This window comes from Ictalurus punctatus, chromosome 10, assembly GCF_001660625.3.
Source record: "Ictalurus punctatus breed USDA103 chromosome 10, Coco_2.0, whole genome shotgun sequence".
Lineage (NCBI taxonomy): Eukaryota > Metazoa > Chordata > Actinopteri > Siluriformes > Ictaluridae > Ictalurus > Ictalurus punctatus.
This window is the reverse complement of record NC_030425.2, coordinates 23987666-24004050: the sequence shown is the minus strand read 5'-3', so window position 1 is coordinate 24004050 and position 16385 is coordinate 23987666. Positions and strand designations below refer to the sequence as shown.

The 16385-nt window shown below is 42.9% G+C and overlaps 1 protein-coding gene across 7 annotated transcripts in view; it reads left to right on the top strand.

Moving 5' to 3' along the window:
- The window catches only part of tead1b (TEA domain family member 1b), a 75062-nt gene that overhangs the window by 29169 nt on the left and 29508 nt on the right, over nucleotides 1-16385 (top strand). For all 7 annotated transcript variants that reach the window (XM_053683050.1, XM_017478054.3, XM_017478056.3 and 4 more), the window contains exon 3: nucleotides 2406-2658. In XM_053683050.1, the coding sequence (XP_053539025.1) occupies nucleotides 2502-2658 (157 nt within the window). In that variant the 5' untranslated portion in view covers nucleotides 2406-2501. The remainder of the gene's footprint in view (nucleotides 1-2405; nucleotides 2659-16385) is intronic.

Sequence of the window (16385 nt, the reverse complement as noted above, 5' to 3'; positions counted from 1 at the left end):
TGCTAATAAAGTGTTTTGTTTGTCGTATAGTGTGAACCTCCAAACAGACAATCTTTCTGTTTCCTCGAGTCAGGTTCGGATGTGAAGTTGTTAAACAGGGAGCTGAGGTTTAATAATTTATAGGCTGCTGCGACATGGTGGTATTTGTTTCCTCGTGTGACGTTGGGGGCAACCACCTGTGGAAGTGGAATCTTTGGTTCCCTTCAATCCGCTCTCAAGAATATATAATGCTCTAAAAAAAAAAAAAAAACCCCAAAGACTGAAATGTCACAGTTGTCCTAACAGACGATACGGACATGCCCAGACACTGCGTTGGTGAAAGTAGGCCACTCGAGAAAGATTCACCAAGCACAGACTGTTCTTGTTTAAGCATGTTTATCCAGGCTGGACATCGTTTCACAGTTTGCATCGCTGATGAAATAAAAACATGTTCGCAGTATGATCGACCATGCCGAACGACCGCAACATGCTTGTCGCAGTGCTGGAAGTGATTAGCAGCGTAGTTCATTATGCAGGCAGGGTGGGGGAGTGCGAAGCAGGGCCAAAAAGAAAAGGCCTGAACCATTTAGTGGTCAGAACGGGATAGGATAGGTTCCCCCCCCTCCTTAACAGTCTGCGAGTCAGTTCTGCAGCGTCAGCATTCAGCACACAAAAACGGAATTCAGGAAAAGCTCCCTCCGCTCTCTCCGAGTTGCCCATCCTCCCCCTGACTTTTTTTCCCCCTCCCTCAACAGCTTGCTCCCTTCCCCCCTCATGAACTGACATTCTAGAAGAAACATATGCTGCTAGTCCCACAACAGCTTGTGTCGCCTGAACGGGAGCAAGCCGAGGGAGGAAAGGCTCGTCTGGAGGATGGGATGGGGGTGGGGGCCGGACGGGACTGCGACAACATCCAAAAGTCCTCACATTTTTGACACATTTGGCTTCTCAGTAATTTGCATGCCTGTATAAAGTATAAAATCTTCAGCATGCAAATGAACTCGCTTTGGCAAGTCACTTTAGTGACTATTCTTAGACTTTTGGCACCGTGCGCTTAAGCTATCAGAAGGCAACAAGGAAGAAGGCCTTGCCTTCACCAAATCAGAACAAGAAAACCAGGCTCTGCTTGGCTATGTTATGAGGTTTCAAAAAAAAAAAAAAAAAGATTATTCCATTTGATATTGCTCTGGATGTTTTGCGAGCAGCCGTGTCGCGCTTCACACAAGTGGCTGACATGATTTCCGTCCAGATTTAAGGGGCGGTTTGAGGGGACGGACAGCTGGGCTGAAATTGGCTCGGCTGTAAAGGCCTTTTAGAGAAGAAAGTCTGCTGCTTTACAGGAGATGCCAGGTGGTTTTGGCCGAGTGTTTTAAGGTTATATGTCTGCTGCCTCCTCGTTCGACCCAGCTCATTTCTCAAGGCAATCGGATCCTTCTGGAAGTCTATTGAAAGTACATCTGAGGAAAATAGAAACATGATCTTAATATCTGGTGAAATTCAGAAGCTATTTTAGCAGTGTTTGCCATGTGGGGGTGTTTAAAACGAACATTTACATTCTTGGCTTTAATAAAATTGCTGTTTTGCTGAAGTTTCGACTATAGTGCTAGTCCCGCTTTTATATGTATGTTTGGTTTTATGTTGTTGGTCTAACGCAACCATTTTTAGCATGTGTCGCGATTTCCTGACTTGTTTGAGTAAGTAGGGCTTAGCCTGTGCTGAATATAAAACATATTATACCATGATTTCACGTGTTCTGTATATAAAGTTTTATATTGGGTTTGAGTCATTACACGTGGTCGTTTTTAGCATGGCCACACCATGCATTTACTCGCAAATGCTTCACTTAAAATCTGCTCCCCTTAAATTCCCTTTCAAATGGAGCATTGTTTGACTGAAGGATGCAAGAGCCGCCTACAAACGCTGGCTACATGGATAGCCTCTTCACAAGTAAGACACCGGGGGTAATGGTGGTATTTTCAAGTGTCACAGTTCAACAGTTTCTTGTACTGGAGGGCCAGGTGCTCTTCCTACTCAGACACCTGGTCCAACTCAACTGAGGATCCTTCATCTACTATTATTTTACTCTTTCTACTATTCTACCATTATTTGAATATTGTGGATGTCGAATATTGCCGTTTATCCCACAACGGGACAGGCGGTTTAGTGATTTGCGGTCTCTTCACGAGAGAGGAAAAAAGATCCTGGTGAGGGAAGAACTGTTTAATTGTTATAACCGACTTCATCAGAGAGAAGGCACGATTAAATATAACTGTGAACAGATGAAACAGAAAAAAAAACAACATTGGCCAATTGCTGCGGTATAAGACGAGTAGAACACGTCAGGACGTTTTGTTATTGGTGTATTTCAGGTACTGCACACAGCGACTGCATCTCTGACCACCACGTTTGTTTTCGTTTTCCACCAGGTCTCGCCCTAGCGTGCTCCAGGCTTCGGCTTGGAGGTCCCAACCGCCACAATTGATCCCAGCAGCTGGAGCGGCAGCGAAAGTCCTGCCGAGGACATGGAGAGGATGAGCGACTCTGCCGAGAAGCCCATGGACAATGACGCCGAGGGTGTGTGGAGCCCTGACATCGAGCAGAGCTTCCAGGAGGCGCTTGCTATCTACCCACCCTGTGGCCGTCGCAAGATCATCCTCTCCGATGAAGGCAAGATGTATGGTAAGACCTCTGCTTCCGTTTTTCAAAGTATTCAACGCAAAACACGTCTAAAATAGGAACTTTAGTAGACTTCTTTGGTCTGTTTATGTAAAAAAAAAAAAAAAAAAAAAAGGAAAATTGCACATTTTGCTGAGGGGTGTTTAGACTGGATCGACTTGACCCACAAGTTGACCCAGAAACTGATTAAGGTGTGGATATGGGTTGAGCAAAAAAACGGTCATATAACTCGGTCAGCTCGTGGTTAAACATTGATCAGTGACTTGCTGACTTTTTTGTCATGCTACCTCAGACACTTTCTTAGAAAAGGATAATAGCTATGGCCGAGTCACTATGTTTGTGGTAATTTATACTCATTAATGTCGTTGTATCTGGACTTAACTAGCTAACTAGCTTGCCATACTTTATTACATATAGTCTAGCCTAGTCAGTAGTTTTTGGGCAACCAAAACATGGGGCTGGGCAGCTCATTGGAGCTTCCATTTTGCCCAGTGTGCAATTTGTCCACCCCTGAAATGACCTTTACAGCCATATTACAGTAGCGAACAGATTAAGCCAAGACGATGATGTTTCGGCCAATAAGCTAATGAATGATTCCGCACTAGAGAGATCACAGCCCACTGGACAGGTGCTTTGAAATTTTCCAAATTAAATTAGTCCAATAGAGTTCATGTGACATGGACCCACCAGGTAACCTCCACCCTGCTGGGCACCACGATTAGTCCAATAGGGGATGTTGGGCTGTGAGGAATTAAACGGAAGGACAAACGAGTGAACGATGTATATGAGAATAATTCAGCCAGTGAATTAATGCTAGCGGCCTGGCCCTCGAAGACCTCGGTTTAGATCAGGCGAGCCTCAGGACGAGTGGCGGAACGGTTAGATGTCCGGCTTAGAGTACTTTGAAAAAAAAAGAACGATCAGAATACTAGAGCTCAGGACTCTATTTTTCTAATCGCTTAAATAGAGCTCAGGACTGATTCGTTACAGCGATAACGTCCACAGCGATTGGAGGAAGAATGAGACTAATCGTCAGTCAGCAAATTAATGTGTTAGCCCGTCTGGCCTCTGCGGACCTCAGCAGTAGTATTTATTTGCTGGCTGTTGTGGAGAGCTCGGAGTCTATAAGTAAAGCAGCATGAACTATTAGTCAGGAGCAGATGGCACCACGGCTGCCACCAGCTGTGCCACAAACCCCCCGCCCACCCCACCCCAAAACCTTCACCCCCCCCTTTTTATTACAAAAACCCTGGCTGGGTGATGTCATGGAAAGAGGGCATATTTTCTTGCGTAGTCTCTCGCTGCCTGTCAGTATCAAGTGAAAGCTGAAGGCCCTGGGAGGGGGGGCGTCCTTTGCAGCTGTCATGTGACCTCTCCGGCCAAATGAAATGTAATGTTTAGGAGTCGCAGCGATGGCTCTCAGCTGCCGCTACAAAGAGGTTTTCAGCGCGCACACACACACACACACACACACACACACACACACACACACACACACACACACACTGCAGCCCCTCCTCCTTCTCCTTGTACACCAGGAGTGCCAGAGAAACTCACTCACACTCTCTCCCTCTGCCTCGGATTAAAGCATGACAAATGGCTTGGCCTGGCGAGTTTTAAATGATTAACAGCAAGTACAAGAGCCGCCAGTGCTCACTGATTTAGAGATATATTTAAAAAAAATATATATATATATATATATATAAATAAATAAAAAGAAGAGGTTTCTATGCCACCACATGCTAGACACAAAATAAATTAGAAAAGAAAAATGTAATACATAAAATACTAATTAACTAATATTCAAAAACATAACATGAAAAAAATAAATGAATGTATAAATAAACAAAGAAATAAATAAATAGATTAGTTAATTAGAGGATACTATGCCACCGGACGCTAGACACAAAATACATAAGAGTGTAAAATGTAAATATTCATAAATGTATTTTAGGTAAATAAATAACAATTATATCTAAATAATAGGATACAATTAGTTATATGCACGTATTAGTCCGAAATATTTCCGAGGATTGTTTTTATTAAGAAGTATTAATTGTAATAAATGAAGCGGTAATGAGGGTGATATGTAACACGGTGTTGTGTTAAGTTGTCATGGTGCTATTTTAAGTGTGTTGTCTATGCGTTTGTGAAGGTTGTGTGCTGGTCCCGATTCGCTGTGACCCATTAGGATTGAGCGGAGGTCAGCTGTGCCAGATGTTCAGAGTGTCTGGTTGCATGTGCACTCAACGGCCTTTCCGTCACGACCGCCTTCCTAGTGACAGACATTCAGAACGACCGGAAAACCTCCATATCAGTGTGAATCGGGAGGAAAGCAGTTGACGCAGTGCTATAAGTTTGTGTGTAGGGAAAAAGAACGACCAGAAAGCAGAGGTGTGTTTGTTTGTCGCTTTGTTATTTTTGCAGCGATGAGGTTGAGATATAGGGTCAGAGAGGGCAGGTCTGAATGGCAGAGTGTGGGCGTTGTATTTGTTTCCGGCACTGTGCCATTCTTTCACTGCCGAAACTAGTTTGGCGGGAACGGCGGAGAGCTGAAGGTGGCAGATTGCGACTCGGCGCTCTTTGTAGGGGCCGGGCTCATCTTTCAGCCATGCAGCTGTCGCCGGGCTCCTAGTGCCAAAACCATCGCACCGTGAACTGTGACCCATGCACTCGCTCAAGCATTAACAAGGGCCGTTACAACTGTCAGAACAAGCAGGGCCGTCTGTCAGCGGGGAGGCCGGGCAAATTAAAAATCCGAAATTTGTTAATATATTTTATGGGTGCAAATCACAGAATGAGTCAACACCTGTATTGTGCAAGTCAATGTCATTCCTACATCAGAGCTGCTGCATAAACTGTAAAGAGCTTGTGGGTTGAAACATTTATTAATTCATTCATATTTAGAATTCAATATTAATTTCCGTAACCAAAAAAATGGCTAGTCTTCACAGAAACCACTTTGAAAAGAAAACATACAGCTCGTGAAGAGTCTTCGCATAAAGAGCAGTGCTTCCGTATGCTACACAAAGTTTCACACAAAGCGCTAACATTTAACCGGGAACCGAATGGAACATCTTTTCCCTTTCTTTCTTCCATTTAAATAAAGGAAAATCACTGAATTGCTCTCGATCAACAGGTTAGTACTGATATTATCGAGGTTAAGCACGTCTGCACTCCAAACTATGCTAATTAAGCGGCTAGCTCCTTTTGGATGGTCAGTTCTGCTAAACATACATTATAAGAAGACTTTGTCTGTGCTACCTTACAAATGTGTTTGTTGTGTGTGACATTTGAACTCTTGGTCACTGAGTAATCTCCACAAGTTGAGATTAGCTCAACCTTTTGGCTGCAGCATCTGTGTGCTAAGCTAGCTAGCTAACTGTGAAGCGATGAGCAAATTGTATTAGTCGATATGTGCATTCTGGCGGAATTGGCTGTTATTAAATAAATAACTGAGAATATAACAATGAAATTTTAAGAAATACTGAAATTCCATTTGACAGAGGCAAGCTAGTTATCTGCCAGACTAGCTACGTTAGTAAATGACAGTAACTACGTTTACACGGACAGCAGTAATCTAATTATTGACCTTATTCTGAGTAAGACAATATTGTGATTAAGGTGTTTACATGAGTCGCTTTTAGAATACTTCTTTCATGTTAACGCGTTACATGTTATAGAACATAGAGCGATTAACGGCAAGCGTCATTACGTCACCGCACCACACCGTCCGACGTTCCCTCCAGAATTTCACGTATCGACATACAGTTGGTCTTCATTATGGAACCGTATACAGTTTTGGGTGTTTCATGTTTAATTTTACGAAAACTTTAAGTGCAGTTAATTATTTGTCATGCTATACGTGCAAATAGACGACTGGGCTGCGTCCGAAACCTCGTACTTACCTACTATATAGTAGCCGAAATACATGTATAGTGCCTACTATATAGTAGGTAAGTACGCGGTTTGGGACGCAGCCGTGCTCTCTTGTTTCTCGTCAAACGGTTGAGCGCTGCTGTGTGTGATCGTGTCCTGTCGCACAATGTGGTGAAAACTCTCACACGACGTTAATAGTGTGATTAAGGTGTGTACATGTCTGTAATGCACGTCGATGATGCGACTAAAACACGAGTACTCCACACGTCTTAATTCCATTTGTGTTTACTTCGATTACGACTTTAACCGGATTAAGGTCATCAGTAATCACTGTTTACATGCTAGTTTCTTAATCAGACTATCGTCTTAATCGGGTTAATATCGGATTATTGTTGTCCATGTAAACGTACTGAGTGATTGCAGAGTATATAGGACGGCAGGAGGACATGTATATTAGCTGTTTAGATGAGGTTAATCATATTAAGCAAACATTTTCAACAGTGTATTGATTGTGTAGAATATTACAGGCATTAGCCTGTTCTAGATTGTTCTCTTTTCTAGAAAGGTGTAAGTAGTTTTCTAATAACAGTTTTAGTACTTTTTTTTTCAGCAAGTAAAAGGTGCACAATTAGGTTTAAATTCAAAAACAAAACAATCCGGAGTTCTGTTATTTGTTGTAATGCCTGACTGCAGACATCTTGTGATATTCATTGTGTGATTTATAGCCTAAATTAGTTAAAGGTGACACACTTCATTTCATGACCCCACATTCCTTCTCAATCATTAGTTTCACTGCTGCTCTACCTTTGCAGTCAGACCTATAATGAGGACTCTCTTCATTTCATTCTTCTGGAGTTATACTTCATCCGTGTTGCATTATTGTTTTAAACAGTTTTCCAAGAGTAAGAGAACGAGGGTCATAGTACGTGCTATGCGTTAGAGGTGTTAAGCAATGGCATTAGTTTGATCTGTTTAGTGCTCCAAATGTACGTATCTTCAACCCTGAAATGGATGTGGCCTAAACTGGCACTGTTTGCTTTTAATCGAACACTACCACTATGATCAGAAACATTGTTTGGGGGGTGGGGGTGGGGGGGCTGAGCAGGTGTTGTTGCATAAGCATATGCACTCCCCTAAACTAATACTTTCTTGAAGCACCTTTTGATTTTATTACATCACTAAGTCTTTTTGGGTAAGACACTATCAGACACATCTAGACTTGGCAATACTTTCCCACTCTTTCTTGCAAAAACATTCTAGATCCGTCAAATTGTAAGGGCATGTCCTGTGCACAGCCTGCTTCAGGTCACCCCACAGGTTTTTAATTGGATTCAGGTCTGAGCTCTGGTTTGGCCATTCAAAAACATTAATCTTCTTTTGATTAAGCTATTCCTTTGTTGATTTGGATGTATGCTTTGGGTCATTGTCGTACTGAAAGGTGAAATTCCTTTACATCTTCCGCTTACTAGCAGACACCTGAAGGTTTTGCATTAAAAGCGACTGGTATTTGTAGCTATTAATGATTCCCTCTATCTTGATAAAAGCCCCAGTTCTGGCTGAAGAAAAACAGCCTTAAAGTATGATGCTGCCACCACCACGCTTCACCGTGGGTATGGTGTTCTTTTGGTCCAGCATACCCTTTGGAATTATGGGATTGTTATACCATTTGGAATTGGTCTCATCAGACCATAACACATTTTGCCACATGGTTTGGGGTGATTGGGTTGAACTTGGATGTTTTTGTGAGAAAGGGCTTCTGTCTAGCCACCTTACCCCATAGCCCAGACATGTGAAGAATCCAAGAGATTGTTGTCACATGCAGAGAGTAAGCAGTACTTGACAGATATTCCTGCAGCTCCTTTAATGTTGCCGTTGGTCCGTTGGCAGCCTCCCTGGTACATTTTTTGTCTTTTGTCCTTCTGTAAATTTTGGAGGGACATCCTGTTCTCGGTGATGCCACTGTGGTACACCATTTTCTCCACTTGTTGATGATGGCCTTCACAGTGTTCCATGGTATTTCTAATGTTTTGGAAATTCTTTTGTACCCCTCTCCTGATTGATACCTTTCAACAAGTGAGATTCTGTACAGGCTTTGTTAGCTCTTTGTGGACCAGGGCTTCAGCAATCAGATGAAACCAATGAGATGTCAAGAAAATCCTTCAGAAACAGCTGGTCTTTATTTGGGGTTAATCAGACATAGACATACACATACACATGCACATTTCCGTATGGAGTTAAATTGGTGGTCTTCAGTATTATCATTTTAAATGGTCTCCATTCTTGTCTTTGCTTTATTGAAATGCTGTTTCCTGGGCCGTCTCTCCAGAATACCACCGGAGCTGATGAGATCCACTTCAAGTGGCCCTCGATGCTGATGAAGCACGTTGATTGGCCCCGGGACGCCGTGATCGTTTTTTTTTTTCCTTCCGTTTTAGGGAGGACCTCAATCGGTGTCCGCCTTTGATAGGCCAGCTCGTGCACTTCTCCCAGCACGCGTTAAGGGGCGGGGGCAGAATAAGGGAGAGACACAGGTATTCGAGCAACAGAAAGAGAGGGATTGAACATGTGCACTCTGCTGTCCTGAGTGCCTTTAAGCCCTTTGTTCCCCTGGCTGAATGCAGTTAATTAGCAACAGTTACTATAGCAACTGCCTCTCGCTTCAAAACAATGTCTAATTTTTTTTTGCAGCTAAGCTTATCGTACTGTTTACCTGAAGGGCTTGCCGCTGGCTCCCTGCCCAGCCTCTGAGGTTAATTGTGACAGCGGCAAAAAAACATCACAACCGCTGCTTTGTTGAGGGAGAAGCACGGGGGGGGAAGAAGGAAGAAAAAGACGAGAATCCTCAGCAGCGAGAGCCGAAGACCTAGCACTTACATAATTCACCTGCTTTGCAAGCCTCCATTCAGCCTGGCCGCAGGCAATTACATACCCTCTGGAGTACATCACTGCACACATGGCCAGATGTGAAACATGACAAGAAAAGCAAAATGGGACACCGAGATCAGAGAAAATGTATTTAATGGAGGTTATTGTGTGTGCGGGAGCGCCTTGTGTCAAATTGCTTTGAATAATGCACCCCGTAAGCTGCTCTCTCTCTAATGTGGCTCGAAGTTTTTATCAAGTATCTTGGTAAATTTGTGAATTCTACAAGAACGTCTCACATTTCGATTCTTTAAGCCAGGTTTACACTGTACGACTTACATAGCAAAAAAAAACAACACACACACATAAAAGAATTCTTCGGTTGTGAGTTGAGGTCGTCAATCTCAGGATGTCTTAGCTGTGTCAACAATTTTTTTAAAAAACCCTGAGCGTGACCGATGCTAGTCTTAAAACCAATAAGAATACTGCATTTGATTACGAGAAATTCGTGGGATTGGGGACAGACACATTCGTGGTCATAGCAAAACGTAAACAAAACATGAGAATGGACAAGAAAATCCTTATTACCTCAAGCTCACTTGTTTGTGACGAACGTTTCGGTTTATCCGAGCTGGTTTTCTGCACGAGCCAGGATTGCACTGATTAATGACGTTAGCAGAACATAGTGATTTTCTTTAATCACAGGTTTACCATTAGAGGATCTTCACTGTATAATCTGGCATGAAGAACATATTATTGTGTAGTTTGTTATGGATGTTATACCGATCATCCTATACAGTGTAACAAGTTATAATCTTAAAGCATTGCTGAAATTACACACAGCCTCCAACCAGCTTTGCCGAGTCTACTTCCTTAAAGCAGTCTAAATATCACAGTATGTTTTGGATGATGCTCAGGAGCACATGCAGGCTGTTATGATTATTATGTGTGAAAGGACCATCTGTTTCAGGAACTGGGTGCTTTTAGCGGCTGCTATCAGGCCCTGGCCACCCGAGCAGTCTTTTACAGTGCATCTGTTTGCTTAGGAGGTGGCGAGCGTTAATCATATCGTGCTATTTTTCGACCGCGACCCAAAGCTGTAAGATATTTTGCTTCAGGATGAAGGTCCGTGCATAATAGCTAAGCGCAGACCGGACCTGATCGTGCCGCTTTGATGAGGCATTTGTTTTTGCCCTGCTACTGACACGCCGCACACTCAGTCATCTCATCAGGGCCAGGCGGCCATCTCCGACGGGCACTAAGTGGCACTTGGTTTGCAGAGCTGCTGTGGCTCAGTTAAGCGTAATAAGCGAGCCTGGCCTCCCCCGTGGACCGCTGCCGCAAACCCGGCCACCCGCAGCGAGGATAATGAGGAATTCTGGGATCCGCTCAGGCTCCCTCTGCTACCTGCATTCACTCTGCGAATGGAGTCTGGAGAACTTCAGCCTCATACACACTCACACATAGACGCACACACGCACCTCCTATACAGTCCCTCGCTTTTATCGGCACGCCATTGTGGCTTGCTAGCAGCTCTGTAGTTTTTACACCTGGGAAAGACACGTTTTCAATTACACTGTGATTACTCTTCATCATGTGAAGATGAGTTACTGAGTGCAGGCAATGGGTTTGATTAATATAGCTGAAGACATGGTGTTTTTTTTTTTTTTTTAACGGCGACAGGTGGATATGTCCTTGGTACAGAGTCTTATTCGTTCACGAAAGCAGAGGGAATTTGCATCTGCATCCAGTCGCAATTCTTTCACAGTGTCGTCGTTATGTTGAAATATTTGTAGAGACCTTGAACTTGATTTATCTTGTATTGTCCCGTAGTATTAATTTGTCTTTAGTCAGTCACCACTTTTTCTTCATGATTGTATTGTCATGACTATTTTATTAGTATCCAAGTTTAACCACTTAACCAAAATCCAGTATTATGGTGTTGGAGTTAATCAGCACCAGTAGTTTTCTCCTGGCGAGGATTTGTCCATTTGACACTTGAGGCAGGCAAAGATGGCAGTAAAAAAAAAAAAACCATATGGTCTCATCTGAAAACTCACCCCAGGTGCTAGTCACACTTCCATTCTTTTATTTCTTCTGGTTTTTATGGTGCAGACCAATTAATTTAACCACTATACCTTTATAACAGGCACCTTGGTTATTTGAAATGGTAACTTGTCTTTTTAAAAAGAACTGCTGTTTTATTTTCTTTGGCCTTCTGCTGATTCCGGTGATTAGATCTGTTCTGTGTAATTTATTGCTTCAAAGCCCCGAAGGTTTGAAAACTGCCAAGCTCTCGTTTTTGCGGCTGCGGATATTCCATTTGGTTATGCTTCAGAAGCACAGTTAGAAATATGTTTTCAAAATTCGGCCGCAATATTTGTTAAACTATACGTGAAATTAGCACATTACAGGATTTGAAAGCCAAATAATCAACCTTCAACTCGGTTATTGTAATAGAATTTTTGCCACGACGTTGTAGATTTATTTTATTATCCAGCGATATCCTTTTAAAACGAGTTGTGTTTGGACCGACCAGGTGAAAGCACGTGCTTCAGGTTAGCCGACCCATCCCATGCTTGACCGCCCACCTTAAACCAAATGCCCAAGGCGTTCGTGTCTGCTGTTTGGTTACACTGCGAGATGTAATCTTATTGACAACCCTTTTCTCAAAAGATGTTTCTAAGCTACAGCGCTGAAAAACTTTGTCTCTTTTTTAGCCTTTCACATGGGTAAAAAAAAAATGCAACCATCTGAGATTTAGTTTCCTAATGAATTCCAGAGCAAGAAAAAATAAGGCTTGCTTTTTTTTTTCACTCCCAGAAGACCGTTGTCTGGCTTTTTGCTTTGCAAGCAATCTGCGGCTTCAAACTTCACACGGGTTCATCAGTATGGAATGTGCTGGGGAATCTCGTATTGCTCTATTAGCAAAACTGCACGCACTTATCACGTAAACTCGGCAAACGCTACAGAAGATAAAGAGAACTTTCGAATCTATCTAGGAACGTAAAACATTTGTACTTTAATCTTTTCTCGTTATCAAGTAAATGGCCAGAGTACAAGAACCACATAGACCTACCAGTGAAACTTAAAGGAAAATCCAGCCTGAACGACTTGCATATTCATTTTCTTAATGAACACGTGATCAGCTGTGTCCGAGATTTATTTTGTAATGAAAGGGTTGCCTTTTTTCAACATGTCGGTCTATTTTGACTTTGGTTAATCGTTTCCCACAATAACCACAATGCCCGTCGATAGTGGTGCCAGTGCCACTTAGCCCTCACTTCATCTCTGCCTAAAGAGAGTGATGCAGCAGTGCTTAACTCCGTTAGCCTGTCCAGCTCTCTCACCTCCTCATCTGTACACTCTGCTCAAACAGATTAGCTCCCAAAGCTTCAACTGTCATGCTAACGAACGCCATCGTACTCGTTATCTCATAGACCGCTAACCAGCCGAGCCGAGTCTCCGCGGTGATTTACTTGCGTCTTACTGTGTCGTATCGCTGTATTTGCACGCTGGAACTTTGCATTTGCAACGAAATCTCCCCTGCTTGTCCTCTGGATTTCTCGTTAATATGACATTGAAAGAAAAGAAGCCGTTGCTCTTTTGTTTTTAGGAGCTAACGGCAAAATCTGAGCGTTATCCCTTATGTTTGAGGTCACTGACTCCTATTAAATGCTATTGTAACCGTGCTAGCAATGTCCACCCTGTGACAACTGCTGAAACTCCAATACAGCAAGAAAACAAACTAATTAGCAGCATAATTGCTGAGCACATCAAATATATTCTTTATCAACATATTTAACGTGTTTTAGGGTGTTCTTTTATCAGCAGTGACATTGTTTAGATCGACACTCTGTTCTGTCCATGTTCCCTGTAGTCTATAGTTAAATTTTTTTTATTTTCAACTCTAATCACCATAGCAATTTGCGAAAAGCTTAAGAAACCAAAGACCATGGATGTTCAAGACATTTGTCTTTTGTACAACGTTTGAAGGAACGTTGCTTTGGGTTTGAGAGACCACGGAGTGAGCGTGTTCAGCGACTGGTTTCAGGTTGCACTGCTCCGATTGGCTGCATTTGTGTGTGTATAACAGGGTGCCGTTTTTGTACCATTTAAAGACACAGTCTACTGAAATAAATGGACCATTCTGATTCTGGATCATTTGACCTGCCCGTTATTTTTTGCCTCTTAATTGCCGAACGTTAAACCACTAAATGCACTAAGTGAGAGGTAATCTTGAGAATTTTACCAGGTGTAGGATTTGATTTGGAATGTTAAAGTCAGAGCAGAGAAAAAAAGAGAGAAATTCCCATGCAATTTGCAGCTGTGAAACTCGCTGAGGGAGTTTGACATTGATTGAGGCCCAGAGCATGAAGACCCAAAGTGGGAATTGAAGGGTGTGCGACATGGGGTGTGTGTGTGTGTGTGTGTGTGTGTATGTGTGTGAGTGTGAGTGTGTGTGTGATGCATCAGGGTCATGAAGTTTGGCTTTTCATTTACACATATTGGTGACTGCTAACAGGTTTCTCTTCATGTTCAGATGCAGGATTGATCCTGAGAGATTGAAAATATTGATTTAACCCTGCGTCTGACTGTGTGCGTGCTGGGAGGTGCTAGTCGGTGGCGTGTTCACACATCAGCAGGACTTGAGTTCCTCCGTTTCTTCGGTCCTCTCGGGACTCCTCGTTACTGCCTTGCATTTCCCCTTCTCTCTCTCTCTCTCTCTCTCTCTTTCTCCCTCTCTCTCTCTCTCTCTCCCTTTCTCTCTCTTTCTCTCTCTCTCTCTCTCTCTCTGTTCTGAAAGAGCCTCCTGACCAGACCTGCATCAACAGTAATGTATGTGATGATTGCGCCTCCTAATTGATAGAGCAAGGCCGTGGAGGACTGGCTGCATTAATTGGCCTTCTGGGAGCTTGTGCAGATTCAGTAAGGTTGGAGTGGCTTCTGCTTTGCTGACAAACACTGAGGAGTGGAGTGAGAGAGGACAAACATGGCCGAGTCGACTCGAATCCCCTCCCCACCTGCGGCCGCGCTCTGGGGATTTATGAGAGGTCGTCTAATGTAATCCTCTCTGTCTTGAGAAGGCTTGGGGTGAGCACCTGCGGATTTCTGCCGTTGGCTTGTCTGTTTGCACAATGGATGCGAGTCATTAATCCCCAGCCTCCCGACACTCTTCGTCCGTCTGAACGTTCATAATTCAGGCTTTTAGCGCTAACCCGGGTCACCGGGAGTTAAGTATCGATTCCATTTTTGTGTTTGGAAACTTTGTATTGATTTTAAAAGGGTATTCATTACACTTAAGTGTCTTTTAATAGAGAATTGAAATGATCTGCAGTCAAGTGTGACTCATAAGACGGATGATCTATTATTAAGTCTTAAATCTAACACTGACACTCGACTTTATTTTATAGTAAGTTATCTCATAAGTTACTGCTCTCTGACCTTTATCAGGAGGTCATGTGACTGAAAGAAAGCTCACAGTTTGCTGCCTCATCGCTCTGTTAACCGTGAATACTTGCAGATCCGGCTTGCATACCATGCTTTTATTTGCTGCACAAGAGCAGCATTTTAGGGTGACAGGGATTGAGTGGTATATATAGTCAGCAGGTGTGATGGTGGGATGTGAAACACTAGTGGTTTCTTTCTGGCATGTAGTACTTCCTGATCTCTGCTAGCTCTAGACCACAGTTGCGAGCTTTTAGAATTCGCTTCCTATAATCGCTCTCTACTGAGAATCAGAGGAAATTGTGTTGTAATTTCTCACCAGCTTTTGGTTGATGTGTGGTTGTATTGAATTGTAGTACCCTTTTTTTTTTTTTTTTTTTTTTTTTCTTCTTTGAGGTGTTTTTCAAAGAACGTCTTGCTTTTGATTGATGATTGGCCAAGAATTAATCCTTTGTTGGCCATTGGATTAAAGGTGAGCTGTGCTGAATCAGTCTAGTTTCAAGATTCACAAGTTAGATTTTGTTCCATGTAGCTTTACCTTTAGTCTAAAATTATTCATTTTCCCCAGGGCACTTTGGAGACAAAACGCAGCAGAATATGTAAGTATAGGCTATTGATGTTTGTCTTTTTGATAAGCGTTTCTGTGGAATAATTAAGATGCTTTTAGGAATAGCTGTGGGAATTTCAGAAAAAAAAAACCAAACAAGTTAAGTGTTATTTACAGAAAAAGCCCTGTTTATGGTTCCACTCTATCCAGGAAAAGACAGCACTGGCCATGCGTTAATAAGAGACAAATTATGGTTAGAAGAGCACACCGAGTGTGTATGAGAGACATTGTTCTACACAGCAAGCAGCAGATGGCATCGGGGCCACAGCCTGAGTAGACCGAGGACTCCCAACAGGCCCACAGTTCACTTTGCAAAACATATAGGGTCAATTTGTAAAACATATAGGCTTGAACCTTGAGCTTGTAAAGGCAGGGGTGACAGGGAGTGTAGCATTGTGACCCAAAAAGAAAGGGTGGTGTGGGTGTGACTGCCACAGCACTGGGCGTGGTGACTTTAACCTTGAAGCCTTTCTCAGACTTGGTCATCTCTAAAGGCTGGGGCCCCACTGTTTGGGTGTTTAAGCTAGTCATGATCAGCAGCTGGTTGGCAGGAGTCAGATGTTGGGCTCAGCAGCTGTTATCCAGTGCCGTTTCTAAATGGATCTCATTGGTCGGGCGCACTGAGCTCTTGTTCCCCTTCCCCTAATTATGACTGAGATCAGCACACGCTAACCTACAAACCTCTTAAGCCATACTTATTCAAGAGGTCAAATTTACCATACATCTCTGAACAAGAGCTCTTTACCCCTGGTTTGGCTTTCCAAGTCACGCTGAGTTGATTGGTTTAGTTCTTTTTATTCTAAAAAGCTTTATAAATGTGGGTCAAATGTGGGACTTATTTAAAGTGCACAGGCTTTGAAATAAATTAAGTGAATGACACAACAGTTGCAACATGTTGCTAAAAGGTTTTGTGGAGGAGATTCCTGGATACTTT